Source organism: Akebia trifoliata, chromosome 3 (assembly GCF_017979445.1).
Source record: "Akebia trifoliata isolate Shusen 1 chromosome 3, ASM1797944v1, whole genome shotgun sequence".
NCBI lineage: Eukaryota > Viridiplantae > Streptophyta > Magnoliopsida > Ranunculales > Lardizabalaceae > Akebia > Akebia trifoliata.
Window position 1 is genome coordinate 49557108 of NC_141377.1, and position 15712 is coordinate 49572819.

The following is a 15712-nucleotide window of genomic DNA, read 5'->3' on the forward strand; positions in this document are numbered from 1 at the left end:
TTATTAATGGATAAAGGGTATTTAAGTTATTTCTATTAGTATTTGAGGTAAGACTGAGGTAATAAAAGTGGGTGTATGTAATTTGAAAACATTGAAGTCGCCTAAACAAAACACGGTGGGCAACGGACTAAACTCTTGATCATCATAAATAAAATTTATTTTAATAAATGTTTGAGATGATTTGGACGAGAGCAAAGAAGAAGACATCAAAAAGACTCTAGAAAAAGGAAAATAAGAAAAATATTTGACTAAGTATATATTTGACCAAATAAAATTCTGTGTTCACAAACGAATAATTGGAAATTGGAATAAGGTGTGGTAGAGTTCTGAGCCATCCATCCTTCTAACAAACACTAAAGTCGAGAGTGGGCTCCAAACGTGGTTGACTCGACAGAGTCAAGTCGTGTAATTTAATGTGGATTCCTTTGGTGCGTTTCTTCTCCATCCAACATTAATCGTGTTTACAACGCATCTATTCTCCGCACATTTTATTAGAGGAGAGTAGAGAGCTAGAGAAGTAGAGAGAAGATGGAGATGGAGATGAGATTTGCTGCTACGCTGCTCCTTATCTTCTCAATCCTCTCGTTTACAGTAGTAACAGCTCAGCCCTTCAAGTGTAACACGAACCCCACGTGTCAATCTCTAATTGACTACGTGTCTCCCAACCAGACAACCCTCTCCGACATCAAAACCCTCTTTGGAGTCAAAAATTTCCACTCCATACTTGGAGCAAATTCGCTGTCATTCTTGACCTCACCGAACACATCTGTCTCCGCGAAGCAGAAAATCAAAATCCCCTTCCATTGCATCTGCACCAACGGTACCGGAATCTCGAACAAGCGTCCAATTTACAAGGTACAACTAGGGGACGCTCTAGATTTCATCGCGAGAGATGTCTTCAGGGCACTAACGACATACCAGAACATCGCAGCCGTCAATAATATCAGGGACTCGGACAAGATCGAAGTAGGGCAGGAACTTTGGATACCTTTGCCTTGCAGCTGCGATGATGTGGAAGGAGTTCCAGTCGTTCATTATGGACACGTGGTGGCTCCTGGGAGTACGGTGGAGCAAATAGCGGAGGAGTATGGGACCACGCAGCCAACGTTGTTGAAGCTTAATGGGTTAGCCAGTCCAAACGATCTTAAGGCTGGTGCCGTCCTTCATGTTCCTCTAAAAGGTTCTTATCCATTTTTTTAATCATTTGATGGTGAAGATGATGCTTGATCTGGATAATGGCGAGCTACCAAGTCAAAATATTTGGTAGCTCGCGACGTAGGTTGTTAATGCCTCTGTTTCCTAAATTATGAATTATAAAACTTGTTATTCAATTGTTCTAAATCATTGCGGTTTAGATTTATATATAGAACAATGAGATGGACATGCCACTTAAGAAGATTACCTTATACGTGGCTAGCTTGTTTGTTTGCAAGTGGTTCTCTTCATATGTTGTGGTGACAGCGAAATATTTCCTAAACATAATTCTGTTGAATCGTGACTGACTTCAGACACTTTTATTAGGGCATTGACTTGACCGATATTTATTTATTGGGAGTGAAAACGTTCTTCCGTCACAGCACTAATATGAAATATATATATAAGTAAAATATATGAAAATTAATTATTCTTTCTAAGAAATTTAATGAAGCTATGAAACTGCTGGTGAATTGGTAATATAGAAAAGCAATTTTTTTTTTTTTTTTTTAATTTGTGGATTTGCTTACTAATCTCCTAATATATCTGATTTGTTAATTGGAATTTGGAATTTGGATTCGTGATTTGCCACTCTAGAACAAATCTGGTTCGAAAAGAGTATTGCATAAGAGGGTTTAGGTTACTATGTTAGTTCCACAGAAAAAGACCTAGGTCAAGGGGGAATGTCATCAATTTGGACGCATAGGGGTATCTCTAACATTGATCAAATCGTGGTTGCATTTCTAACATTGATCAAAATGTGGGGCCATTTTATCATTAAAGATAGTTTCATATTTCAGTTGGATGTCTCCTCATTCTTGGATGGGACCTAGTTGTTTTGGACGAGTCAACTCGTCTCGAACAATATAAACCATTTAACTCCGATTTCTATCATTTGTTCATATATATCTAGATGAAAATTATTTTATATATATATATGGGAAATGTTCAGCAACAAACATTTTGGCAAAACATTTTTCAAAACATGGGTTAGAGGTTTTGGAATGGGCTGATTTTTGGTGAGGATGATCTCTACGGTGAGCAGATCATCATCACCACCAAAAATCAGCCCATTCCAAAACCTCTAACCTATGTTTTGAAAAATGTTTTGCCAAAATGTTTGTTGCTGAACGGGACCATATATATATATATATATGTGTGTGTGTGTGTGTGTGTGTCCCATTCAATGGCTAACTTTTTGGCAAAACATTTTTCAAAACATGAGTTAGAAGTTTTGAAATTGACTGATTTTTGGTGAGGATGATCTCTAAGGTGAGGAGATCATCATCACCAAAAATCAGCCCATTCCAAAACTTCTAACCCCATCAAAAATAGTTTACAAAAAATGGATGGTCCACGATTTTTCAACTTGTAAACATGGGTTAGAAGTTTTGGAATGGGCTGATTTTTGGTGAGGATGATCTCCTCACCGTAGAGATCATCCTCACCAAAAATCAGCCCATTCCAAAACTTCTAACTCATGTTTTGAAAAATGTTTTGCCAAAAAGTTGGCCATTGAACGCTACCCTATATATATATGGGGACGGTTCAGCAGCCCTAAAGTTTGCCAAGTTTTGTGCCAAACATTTTTCAAAATATGGGTTAGAAGCTTTGGAATGAGCTGATTTTTTGTGAGGATGATCTCTATGAAGAGGAGATTATCCTCACCAAAAATCAGCCTATTCCAAAACTTCTAACCCCATCAAAAGTGATTTACAAAAATTGGACGGTCCACGATTCTTCAACTTGTAAACCAGGGTTAGAAGTTTCAAAATGAGCTGATTTTTTGTGAGGATGATCTTTTCACCTTAGAGATCATCCTCACAAATAATCAGCCTATTCCAAACTTCTAACCCCATCAAAAGTGATTTACAAAAAATGTTTGGCACCGAACTTGGCAAACTTTAGGGCTGCCGAACCGCTCCCTATATATATATATATAAAATCTGATAAATTATAAGATGATTAGTCATAAAATAATATCTTATTTGTAGAGTCGTGCTGAAGTGACCTCTAGATTGTACCTCATATTTCACATCCTGGTGTGAAAGTGTGTAACACTCACATCAGGATGTGCGATATGAAGTACAATCTTGAGGTCACTTCAGCATTAGTCTTATTTGTATAGTAAGTATTTAGAATTTTAAAAAAAAAATTAATTATTTTAATCAAAATATACAAAATCCCAGTTGAATATGGCCGAGTTTTACTGACTCGTCCAGAATTTTCAAAATATCCTTTGAGTCACCTCGTTTGTCAAACAAGATTATATGAAGGCTGAGATGTGGTGTACATCCACCTCGTTAGTGAACGATACCGATATGACGCAGACAAATCATCTCGGTCTCAGACAAGATTTGAAACCATCATGTTAAATGTCTAAGTCACGACTCCTTAGTTTTCCAAAAAACCTTTTGAGGTTGTGAATTGCTCCAAACAAGATTTTAGTTGGGGTTAGATTGCTGATATAACTCTATTCAAGCTCAGTTAGAGAAATGCATTTGTAAACTTTTTTTTTGGGGGGTGAAAATTATACAAACTACTTGCGATTTCAGGTAATTTATAACTTTACTTCATGTCCTAATAGTTCTTGGGGACACTTTTTTGTTCATATTGATTTATAATTTTGTTGACTGCATTGAGGATGAATATGTAACACCAAAAGTGTGGTATATCTATGGTTCTAACCCCAGGCTTCTGCTATCCTCTGGTTGTTTAAGCAAATTTATTTGCTGTTTCTCTCTGGCTGATCATGCTTGCTGGATATTTATGCACAGTTTGTACGTCAGCAATAAACAGCACCTCACCTGATAACCCCTTACTTGTACCCAACGGCACTTACACCCTTACAGCGAACAATTGTGTCCAGTGCAACTGCAACTCTTCAAATAACTGGACGTAAGTCTATCACGCATTGGTTTGGCACTATCAAGTTTGAATTAATTTGGTGAATTCTTAGGATATGAAATCTAATTACATCCTTTTCTTGTTTGATTGTCTGAATAGCTTACAATGTGAGCCATCACCTCAAGGGCTCAAAATACACAATTGGAATCAATGCCCTCAAATGCAATGTGACAACCTATCCCTTGGCAACACCTCATCTTCCACAGGCTGTAAACGCACTTGTGCTTACGCCGGATACACCAACAATCAAACAATCCTCACAACTCTCATCAATGATCCCACTTGTAGTAGTAAGTATACATCAATCCAAAGTTTACATTGTCATATATGCATTTTTATGGGTTGCTGATACACCTAATTGCAATTCCTACAATACACCACAACCAATGTTTCCTAAGGCTTTTTGTTTAATATCGAAGTTTCCCGAACACCTTGTAAATTCTTTCTTCTTCCTTTTGAATAAGTCTTTTGCCTATCAAAATATATATATATATATATATTGAAGTTTCCATGACCTCAAAGTTGCATTGAATGTCAACCAATGAGCTATGAGTCCAAGCCTGAAGTGGTTGAATTTGGACCATTCAATTGATAGTTCACATGTATAGAGAAACCTCCGTCAGAAACACATACTATTCCCTACTAATTGAATGGACCAAATCCCGTGACATATGCACCATTTGAACTAACTATACATCCCAGGAATACCATCTTTTTATATGGTTTCAATTCAAATTATAATATTTTTATACAAACTTCAAATGTTTATGTGATGATATATCATAAGGTTTTTACTGAATGTGGGGAATTCTATTGATTGACAAACAGCCAGCGGAACATCACCTTAATAATCACGCAACAAAGATTGGTTTCTCTGTTCTCTTGGTATTACTCTGCTTTGGCTTTCTTTGGTAGGAATCGAATGATCGTTTTTCGCTCATTAGTCATCTGTTACGGGTTTTTTGTCTTGCACGACGAGGAATGCGGATGATTGTATTATTATCTCTCTTTGATACATTTATATGTGAAAGAGGACTATGCTTTAGCTCAGTAACTGTATTCCTTGATGTTCTTAATTGTTCAATGTTTGGATGTGTTTTTTCCAACCGCTTGTTTGTTTCATTTTTAGTCCCCAAAGTTGTATCCCATAATAAGAGGATTAGGTGATCCATTTGAAAAGTGTATCTTGTACCTTATCGAGGACTCTCTTTATTTTTATTCAAGCATTTTAAAGTAATAATTGTTCAGGGTTTTTTTCACGGGTGTTGTATACTTCTTTGGTTTTGATAAGATCTTCTGGTTGTGAAGCACACATTATAGTAGTGGTAGTAGTAGTTAGGTTTTTCTTTATGCACTCAAGAAATGCAGTAGGCAATCTTCGAAGTTATGATGATCTATTTTCTTTTATTATGCATGAGGTCCACCACAAGCCTATCCCGAATCTTTCTTCGTTTTTGGGATAAATAAAATTTCATTAAAAAGGCAAAGGCAGTCAAGATGACCAACCAAGCCACAACTGAATAAAGAAAGACTAATTTCCAGAGATTTTCCAAACCCAATCCATCTGCCTAACATATCCTCAAAGAACACTACTTCAAACTCTTCAATACACCAAGAAAACTCAACCTGATTGATGGGTGAGCCTGGGTCAGGTTATGTAGAAGATGAGTTGAGCCTAGGTTAGATTATCTCAAACTGACCTCAATTTGGATTGAGCTCGGGTTGAGGTTTTATGCAACCCAATTCAATCTGAACTCGATACTATGTACTAATATATAAATATTTTTATTTTAGTTATATATTTTTATCTATTTTTAAAGTTGCTTTTAAAAAATGCTCCACAACGGACGCTTTGACAGGGGTTCCACCCAAATAAGTAGCCCATATAGTTTGTGTGTATTTATCCATTTCGAAAGGGTCAAGGTTCAACTCACTTGATTAAGTCTATCATGATCTTTCCAAGAAGTATATCAAGTACTATGGTCCGTCCAACTTAAATAGCAAAACTTTTATTGGAGAGATTTTAGATGAAAAGGAAAACGGAAATCATGAAACACAAGCATGTGGATTAGGGAGATTTGTAGATATATAGCTGAAGAATAAAGTGCCAACATTGATGCCATGAATAGGTTAAACTTTATTGAAATCCTTGGATGATTATTACGTGAACCTTAACAAAATATAGCTGTAGATATTATGTCAACAAAGGTAGATATAAAAAGTAATCCTAATATTAATACAGACCTACTATTGCCACACCAAATTTTACTAATGCAACGCCAATTCCTATATAAATCAGCTAAAAGAAAATTGCACATAGTTGGCTTGGCTATCCTAAATCACTTGTTCTATTTAAAGCTGAATGTCATGATTATACATTCTTCTCAATGTAGAAGATACTAAATATATCATTTTCTACCACGACCCACCATTTCTATCAACAATGTATCTTATGCATCTTAATATGGTGCGTCTTATCCTCTTAACACTCAGCCGAGTGGCATAGATGGTGGGTGCGCATTTGCCCCCCAAATCGTTGTGGGCTTGCACAGTCAACTTTTCGCTAAGAAATGATAAATGCTATGGGGTAAGAATCACCTTACCTCAGGCCCGGCCAGGGGTCTGGGTAAGGACATTAGTCGTATTGCAGTCCTGACTCGCCTATATAACCAATCAATATATATATATAATAAATAAATAAATAAAAAATGTGTTGCACAATACAAGCATGCAACACGAATCATGTAAAATTTAAGTTCCATAAACTTCTCGCAAATCGAAAGAAGGAAGTTGATCAGGACAACTTCTTGCTTCTATTAATTATCTGCTTCTATGTGTGATGGGAAACACTACTCCAACCTAATACTAAGAGTAGATACAACTACATTGAAATAATAGATGATGCACTACGTCATATTGCGTTTTCGGCGACGCCAAATTGCGCTAAAAACGACTGCTAAAAGCTGTCGTTAATTGCGACAGTTTTTAGCTGTCGTATAACCGTCGTTTCAACATACTCACTGGCGGTAATAAGTAAAAGTTGGGGTGCCAATAGTCACTCTTAAAAAAACTCCTTACTGACCTTCGTTTACAGAAGTTCGATCTCCACCACAGTCGAACTTCTACTCTCTTCTCTCACTCGACTGTCTCTCTCTCGAATCTCTCTCTCTCTCTCTCTCATCTGTCGCTCTTCTCGCTCTCTATCGAATCTGTCACTCTCTTTCTTGAATCTATCTCTCTCTCTTACTCGACTCTATTTCGATTTTTTTGTAAAGAAATCGATTGGAGTTTGAGTGAAAGATCTTCGCTCGATCTCTCACCCACAAAATCTGTGATTTTGAAGACGCAATCAGATTTCGATTTGCAAGTTTTACGGCAGAATCGATCGGCGTTTGATCGAAAGCTTTAGGGCATTGTTCGATCTCCCTCCCTTTGGTTGGTTTGTGATCGAATCTTTAGGTATATTAAAGATTTGTTATTGAATATCAGATTTTCCTTAATAATTTAGGGTTCAGATATTTTTTTCATTTGAAGTCATTCTTTTTTGGAGGATTAGCAATGGATTGGGTCAATTCAAAGATCTGATCCGAGCTTGATTTGTAAATAATGAGTGTATTGCAAATTATGCACATTATGTTAATTGGAGTTTCTGCTATGTTATGTAATATACTTGCTGATTTCAAATGACTTTATTTGGCTTTGATCCTTGAAAGTTATAGTTTGTTTGGTGTTCTTTTATTGGCTTTGAACATCTGATCTAATAATTGGATGTGTGCCTCATGTATGGAAAAGGCATGTGACATCTTTTCAACCATCTTGTACTGATATGAGTATTGCTCCTCTATCTAATAGTTGTCCATTAACTAGTAATCTGCACATGAATTTTTTTTATACTTCATCATAGTTTAGTACGAATTAACTGAATTTTTTTCTTTTTATAATTTTTTGGGAATCCGATTTCTTATGAATCAAACTCATTTAGTTGGACTTCTTTTTTATGATTTGATACTGCAGTTTTTCGGTCCTTTTTTATTTATTCCCAAACTGCTCAGCTTAATTAATTTGTAGTTGTCCCTCAAAAAGTTTTTCTCTTAGTATGCTGGATTGTGATTGTGTCTGTGACAAAGAGGGCTCTTGTAGTGTTGAAACTTGAAAGTAGTTCCCAATATTTGGAAACAAGAAATGTATGTATAAATCTTGTTATACTATTGGGAGTAAAGATTACATAGGAAGACAAGTACAGGTTGCAATGAGTCGGTTCTGGTTCAGTTCCTATGAAAATAAGAATTATAACCACTATATTTTATCGATTCTGGTTTTTGTTGGTTCTAGTTTTAAAATAAGTGGAATTAGAACTATCAAATCTGCAACAATTTTAGTAGTTTATATACTAATGCAGGGTAGTTGTAGGAAATATCTACCTTTAGTAGCAAAACATAGGTGTATGACTTAGTTGTTGGAAGTGTGATAACAAAAATAGATGTGAGAAGAGGATAAAAATAAAGTCTCACTAGTTCTTGGAGGTCTAGAATCTCATTAATCCTTAGGCATTCTGAACAGGAAATCACACCATCTGAGCAAAGAAACTTAACAAAGTAAAGAAGAAAACTTATGTCTTGATCAAGTTGATGAGCCCATTGAATGGTGGATCTCACCTCCTTTATGTTAGCAGCTTGTACAATTATGTTGTTAGGAGCTTGCCTTTGGGGTTTACAAATATTGTAGCACCCATGGTGCCTAATAATGTAAATAACCTTACTTTTGTTCCATCTATTTTCGAAGCATCTCTTCCTTTGTAAGCTTCTTGCTTATTCTTGCAATACATTTTTCAATGTGAAGTTTAACATTAATAAATGCATTCTGTTACCATTATTGCTTTATGATTGAGCAAACCATAGACATTGGAACACAAAAAAGGACTCATGTACTCTTTAGCAGAGATTACACTTAAATAAATGATCCATAAATGCCTACATTTGAAGGCATTGCAGCTCATCTACTCTCTTATGCAGTGGACTTTGGAAGGATATCCTCGGTAGGAAGCTCAAGGGTTGCTCCTGCATGCTCTTTAGTGGGTTTCACAGCTGCAACAACAAGCATTAGCATGTGATGGTCATGACAAGTTATTAGAAAGCTACTTGTAATCACAAATAACAGTTCAAATAAAACAGTATGTAGACCAAATGATCAAATCCATAGATATGACAAAAAATCTCTAGTTTTCCTCTTATAGACTCATATAAAGGCAGAATAAAACATGGCCTACCACCTAAGACATCCTTGGTGTTGATAGTGAATTTAAAATCCACATACTCGACCTTAGTTCTACTTATTCTAAAGTCGTTGGACTCTAACAAGTGATTATGATTGTCTCCTTTTGTAAATGGGATTCATCTATCTTGTAAGTGTTGGCCACACAAAATTTTCATCATTTGTCTAAGATACCCAATGAAGTGTAAAAAACTGGCTTGCCTTTTACCAATTATTATAGCCTACAAAGCACCTTTTAGTTCCTACTCTCTCCTAAGAAATTTGGGATTGGCAAGCTCTTGCATTTGAAATGTTGCATGAAATTGTTGTTTTCTCTGACCATCCTACTATGTTTTACCATTTTAGATTTTTTGTTTAATTGACTTAAATATACAACTCAAACATTGCATTTGAAATGTTGCATGAGTGTATGGATTGCAATGTACTCTTTCCCAATTTCTTTACTTTATGATTTTTTCCTCTTACAAGGTTTGTTGAATATCAAGTTAGTTAACAAGAAATTCATATGTATCACTTTTCAATGAGTGTTCATCTCTCTGTTTTTTGATATATTTTTATTCCCTTGTGCTCTCTTAGAAAACTGTGAGGACAGATGTGTGTGAGCATTCAAGCCTCCCACCATATCCTCCAAGCAAGGAAATGGACGCTAAACTACGGGATAAAGAAGCTAGAAGGTTTGTGGGTGATTAAATTTACATTATTTGCTTGTATTCCAATACTAGTAGCTTTCTTAATAATTTCTAAAATAGTAAAAATTACATTTTAACCAAAAAAATTTCTAAGCTTCCATGCGGGGAGGCCTTAAATTCCATGTCAACCATTTGATGGGATATTAGTTGTAGTTATATATAGGTCTCTTGCTCGTACTTTATTCATACTGGTACTCAAATCATAGCTGTGGGCTTGTGGTTGTGTAGGCTGAGAGTAGATGGTGACAAAGCCAATGGTGTTGGTGTGAAGAAAAGTCACTCGCATGATTTTATAGAAACCTCATTCAAGCTCAAAGCCCACGAACAAAGAATCAGTGAGTTTTCTTTCTTTATTTTTTTCTGTGTGTATATCATCGTAGTTAGATCAGGCTTGATGTAGCGGCATACGGGGCGGTCATTAGGGGTCTATGCAATAAAGGCATGTTGAATAGAGCAATAGAGTTAGGGAAGAGATGGAGAGGAAAGGAGTCCCTCTAGACAAGATGATATTGACCACGCTTATAGATGGCCATTTCAAAGTGGGCAACAGAATTAGAACTTGTAAGAGAGTGTATGGACATGTTTTGTATGTATATGTATGTTAGGTTATGAAAGGAGTTGATGATATGTTTTAATATATAAATCTTTTATTTTGTTTTATTCAATGAGCTCACATTTAATTCTGACATTGAATTTGATGTTTTGATCTTTTAATGAATCCAAACTTAGTAGGAAGAGTTACTAGTCTTAACTGTAGCCTAATATATATTAGATTTTTTACCTTGCCAACTTATTCCTGAACCCTGACTTGGTGACTTTATGTGTTTGGTTGGGGATGGGGGTGAGGGGATGAACAGTCAAATAGAGAATATGGTAAATGGAGTAAAAAAAAAGTTGTTACGATGATTTGGCCATTGTTATGTTAAATGAGTTGGCATCAGGAGAATTATGTAGCCTAATATCCCTCTTGATGAGAATCAAATTGCCGCAAACTTAGTCCACCGCGGCCCTCTTGCAGGTATATATTATGTCGATATATAAAGTAAAGTCTAGCGCTCTTTAATTAGAATGACAAAAGGCTAATTGATCGTCTTTGAATTGTAGTGGGATTGAACGTGGTGTTCATGCAAACGTACATTGGGGGTGTGTTGTGTCCACTAATTTGTGGCAAAAGGTGGGTCTGAAAATGGTCTTTTGGATTCTGTTTGTTCTTAAGATTATGTACACCATGGCCCTCCCCTCCCTTTCCCACGTATGGTCTCTAGTGTAAAATGTCATAGCAATCCTAGCCCTTAACCAGAAACTTGACTCATTGCCTTCCATACTCAAATTAAAAGAAAAATAAGTTCTAATTAATTCATGATTCTCTTATTGCAATTGCCTGCTTGAAATTTATGTACACTTTTATGCCCTTCAATAATTGGAGAAAATATGGTTCATATTTTCTTATGTTTTTCTTTAGGTGAACTCTCAACTTGTCAGCAATTTATGTACTGATGCGCTCTCTGCAGAAAAGGTATAACTTCACATTTCATTCATGTGCTTACAGTTAGATTTTGTTTCTACAGATTTTACTCTCTCTTTCGTGGTCTTCTGTTCGTTTTTTTTTTTTTCCCGTGTGTCATGATTTTGAAAATCTACATACAAGGGGAAGACCCCAGTAAGGACTCTAAAATGTAACCATATATTACTCCACCAACTTGCACCCAAATTGTATAAATGATGTGTTATAACAGTAACTATGTTATTCCCTGAAACATCAAGAAGTTTAGCATACCACTCCTCCTCAAAGGACCCTCTCGGTGGTAAAAGAAACGGTTTTTTGTTTTAAGTGAAAGCTCTTGGTTTGTTAGGAGATTAAGATTTGATCCTCTTGATTGGAAAAAAAATTCAATTGATCACTTTTTGTTCTTGAATTTTTTTTCTTTTTCTCTATTTGAGTTTAGGAGACTTGTTGTCCTTTATTGCAGTGCAAACTTGAATTGCTTTGTATTTTACTCCAACACATAAAGCAAGCAAATGGTTGGTGGTTGATATGAGATTGATTCCCAAATAAGCAAATGCCATTGTTCAAGTTTTAAAGACTAGAACCACTGACAATTGTTGGGTTTTCAATTATTTTCAAGTGTGATTTATAAACTATTAATTCCCCATTTACCGTATAGTCATGACTTAACTTTTATGATATTAGTGGTTCTATCTCAGACCCAAATGATCGTAAAAGAGCCCTTCTCATTGGATGAGGTATAGCTAACTCCACTGATGTTGTTGCTATCTTTAATGGCATTATTCAAGTTTTCCTATTTCTTTGTTTTTGAAGTCGATCTGTCATATCTTGTTAATGTGGTTTGTTGTGTTGTAGATGATCAATCTGGCTGCTATTTGTACTCTAGCGGATTACAATATGCGTCCTCTTGATACAATTTACAGCTATTTCATTGATGCACTCCCTTTGGTAAGCTTTTAGATCATCTGCTTTAGTGGATTCATGTGTATGTGTGTGGAAATTGATGAAAGTGTGTGATGTTGAATTCTTTAGGTTAAGTATTGTTCTGAGTGATGGTTCAGCATTATTTCTACATTAATCTCTGAGGTAGTGTTGAATTGAACTCCATATGCTTATTAGTATCAAGGGAAAACTTTGAACTGATTTTCTTTGAGGTTAATAATCTAGTTAAATATAGATTTTTTGCTTTTACTTTTTTCTTCCTTTTCTAGATTTGGAAGAAAAAAAGAAATAAAAATGAAATAATACATGTTTTATTATTTGCCAACTATGGCATTGTTGTTTGTTATTGATGATGGTTTCAAAGATGGATGATGCTTTCAATAGTGTGCTTCCTTTTCATTTTGAATCATCTCTTTGATGCCCTCATGTTCTGTTTTTTTGAGTATTCAGAGTTAAGAAACTCGGGTTTGAGTGCCCAATCTCAGAATATAGTGGTTAAGTCATATGGTGCACTCCAATGGATCATATAGACGCCACCCAAATGGCCTCCTTGAAAGCGTGCTGATTGGTGATCGATAGGGTCCTTATCATTTAGTTTAATTTCATATATGCAACCATATTATAATTTATTTTAAATTATCTCTGTGGTTTCAATGCAGCTACTTCTTATGAAACGAGGGGGTAGAGTTATATATGGAGGGAAACTTGGTGACCACTCCCAAACTATGATTAACTACTTTCAGGTACCAGTGAACTCTCTTACTTTCTTATTTATTTTGGTGGAAGGAGAAACGCTATCAATTGAATCTAAATCTTACAACATGTAGGATCCAATATTGAAGTTAATAAAGAGCTTGTAGTTGAAAGACATATTTGTTGGTTTCTCGCTAGCTCGCACTTGTGGTCATACAAATGACACAAGCTTTTCTTTGATATTGGTGTTGGAAAGCTATTTAAAATTCATCATTTTCCTGAGTTAAACATTCTTTCCTGGCAGAAGGTGTTCACTTCTGATACTATTAGATGGATCTGGTTCATACAATATTCATTGAGATTTATATGTATTCAAACTTTTAAAGATATAATTTATGTATGGAAAAGAATTGAATTATAATCACTAATCGTCTACTCAGGTAGCTGCTTTTACTTTGTATTCCCATGCTTTTTTTATGTTCTGACATACAAAACAATTTATCTTTTACATTTTATTGCTACTACGTCTGCTCCTGCTTCATACATTTCTCTAGTAGCAAAGATTGAGCCTATCAGTTCATATATTGAATGATATATATAATATAATTCTTGATTCAAACTCCATGGCTTATTAGCTCACGAATAAGTTTAGCTGAGGTAAAATATATACAAATTTACATGAGCCAATATGCCCATTATCTCCAACACACAGATAGTTTATAGAAATAGTTGCATCTTTTGATAATGAAAATCCATTCATTTGGATTAGTTACTGTAATACCTCATCTGCTGGTTTATATAACAAGTATATTTTGAACACAATATTTAAGCATCTCATTTTCTACCAGTTTTGTTATTTATAAGTTCGTCATCCTAACGTTTTTTCCTCACACAGGGAATCGATGGAAACCCTCCTATTCCCAATGGTTACAATCCAGCCACTTGGATGCTTGAGGTCAGCACTTCAGCTGCTGAACATAGGATCGGTCAAGACTTTGCAGATATATACAGAAATTCTAATCAATACAGGTGATTTTGATCACTTCTTTGTCATTTATCATGCAGTCTATATTTGGTTTTAGTATGTTTCATCTTGTTTGTTAACCTAATATTAAAATGATGTTCTCCAACAAGCAAAATGTAATGATTTCAATGCTTTTCTTTAAGGTGGTGGAAGATTCGATTGAGCTTTTGAGTATTCCACCGGCTGGTTCAGAACCCTTGAAGTTCACTTCTACATATTCACAAGATTCTCTTACTCAATTTAAGATTTGTTTTTGGAAACAAATGCTTGTATATTGGAGAGGCCCCACTTACAATGTTGTGAGGCTATTCTTTCACAATGAGTGCACTCATAGTTGGCTCTGTGTTTTGGAATGTGGGCTCAAAAAGGTAATTTTCTTATTTGGTCCTACTTGTTGGTCGTTCTTGTGTGTCCAGATTTTTTGTATCTAATCCTCATTTTGAATTCTATTTTCATATATTTTTCTAAGTTCCATTTCTAGTGGGGATTGAGATCAAAATGGAAAGACTTGTAACATTTAAGCAGGAATGGCTTAACATGTTCTAAATGTTTTGTAGGGACACACCACAAGACTTGATCATGGTTATGGGAGCTCTTTATTCTGCATGCTTATTTCTCGGAGTCAATAATTCTTCTTCAGTCCAACCAGTTATCTCTATTGAGAGGACTGTTAAAAGTGTCAATCAAGGGCTTTAAAACAGGATGGCAAGCCATGTCAAGGAACTGGGGTCAAAATTGGCAGAGTAACTCATACCTCAATGGGCAGAGTCTCTCCATCCAAGTCACCACTAGCGATGGCAGGACCTGTCACTAGCTACGATGTGGCACCTTCTGGTTGGCAGTTTGGACAAAGTTTCTAGGGGGCCAATTCTAGAGTTCCAACTACAAGAGATATAGTACTAGGTTGATATGGAAGCTAGTGGCTGTATGCTGTGGTAGCACGTGCTAGGACGTTATATACAAAAGGTTGTGGTTGTTAATTGTTTGACAACGTTAAATTTGCATAATTGTTTGATTTTACTTTCTAAAAATAAATAATTTATAGTAGATAGCTGAAAATAGTTAGATTTATGAAAGTTTGACAACGTTAAATTTGCATAATTGTTTGATTTTACTTTCTAAAAATAAATAATTTATAGTAGGTAGTTGAAAATAGTTAGATTTATGAAAGTTGAAGATGAGGGGCATTTGGGTCTTTTCATGTTATTAGTTGGGGTGTAGGTCATCAATGTCAAAACATAAGGGTATCTCCAACATTTAGCAACATGTGAGGGGTCAGGTATAAAATATTTTTTTTTTTTAAACAAAATACCCTATAGAGATGGTCGGCGACCGTCGCTACATCTCTATTTTACTTTCGTTTTTTTTCTGACTGTCTTGGACAGTCGTTTTTGGCGCATTATGACGTAGTGATGCCACCCTTGAAAAATTAAATGGTTGAATAAATTATGATGATGATAGACCATATGATTATGACACAAGAAT

General features: G+C 35.5%; 2 protein-coding genes across 3 annotated transcripts; both read left to right on the forward strand.

Moving 5' to 3' along the window:
• The first annotated feature begins 306 nt into the window (after positions 1–306).
• LOC147407653 (lysM domain-containing GPI-anchored protein 2-like) lies at positions 307–11207 on the forward strand. 2 transcript variants are annotated; one of them, XR_015176839.1, is made up of 5 exons: positions 310–1180; positions 3972–4092; positions 4201–4391; positions 9949–10046; positions 10290–11207. XR_015176839.1 is itself a non-coding variant. In XM_086436308.1 (4 exons), the coding sequence occupies exons 1-4, from the start codon at positions 529–531 to the stop codon at positions 4947–4949; spliced, it is 984 nt and encodes a 327-aa protein (XP_086292434.1). In that variant the 5' UTR covers positions 307–528; the 3' UTR covers positions 4950–5360. The 2 variants fall into 2 exon arrangements, 1 of the variants encoding a protein (XP_086292434.1); XM_086436308.1 differs by lacking the exons at positions 9949–10046; positions 10290–11207 and adding an exon at positions 4930–5360 and having other exon boundaries at positions 307–1180.
• LOC147407654 (ABC transporter G family member 31-like) lies at positions 11062–15503 on the forward strand. The gene is made up of 10 exons (XM_086436309.1): positions 11062–11079; positions 11166–11235; positions 11524–11577; positions 12267–12305; positions 12424–12516; positions 13170–13253; positions 14099–14232; positions 14370–14595; positions 14785–14832; positions 15197–15503. Exons 4-10 carry the CDS (start codon positions 12273–12275, stop codon positions 15263–15265), a joined length of 687 nt encoding a protein of 228 aa, XP_086292435.1. The 5' UTR covers positions 11062–11079; positions 11166–11235; positions 11524–11577; positions 12267–12272; the 3' UTR covers positions 15266–15503.
• Positions 15504–15712: the final 209 nt, after the last annotated feature.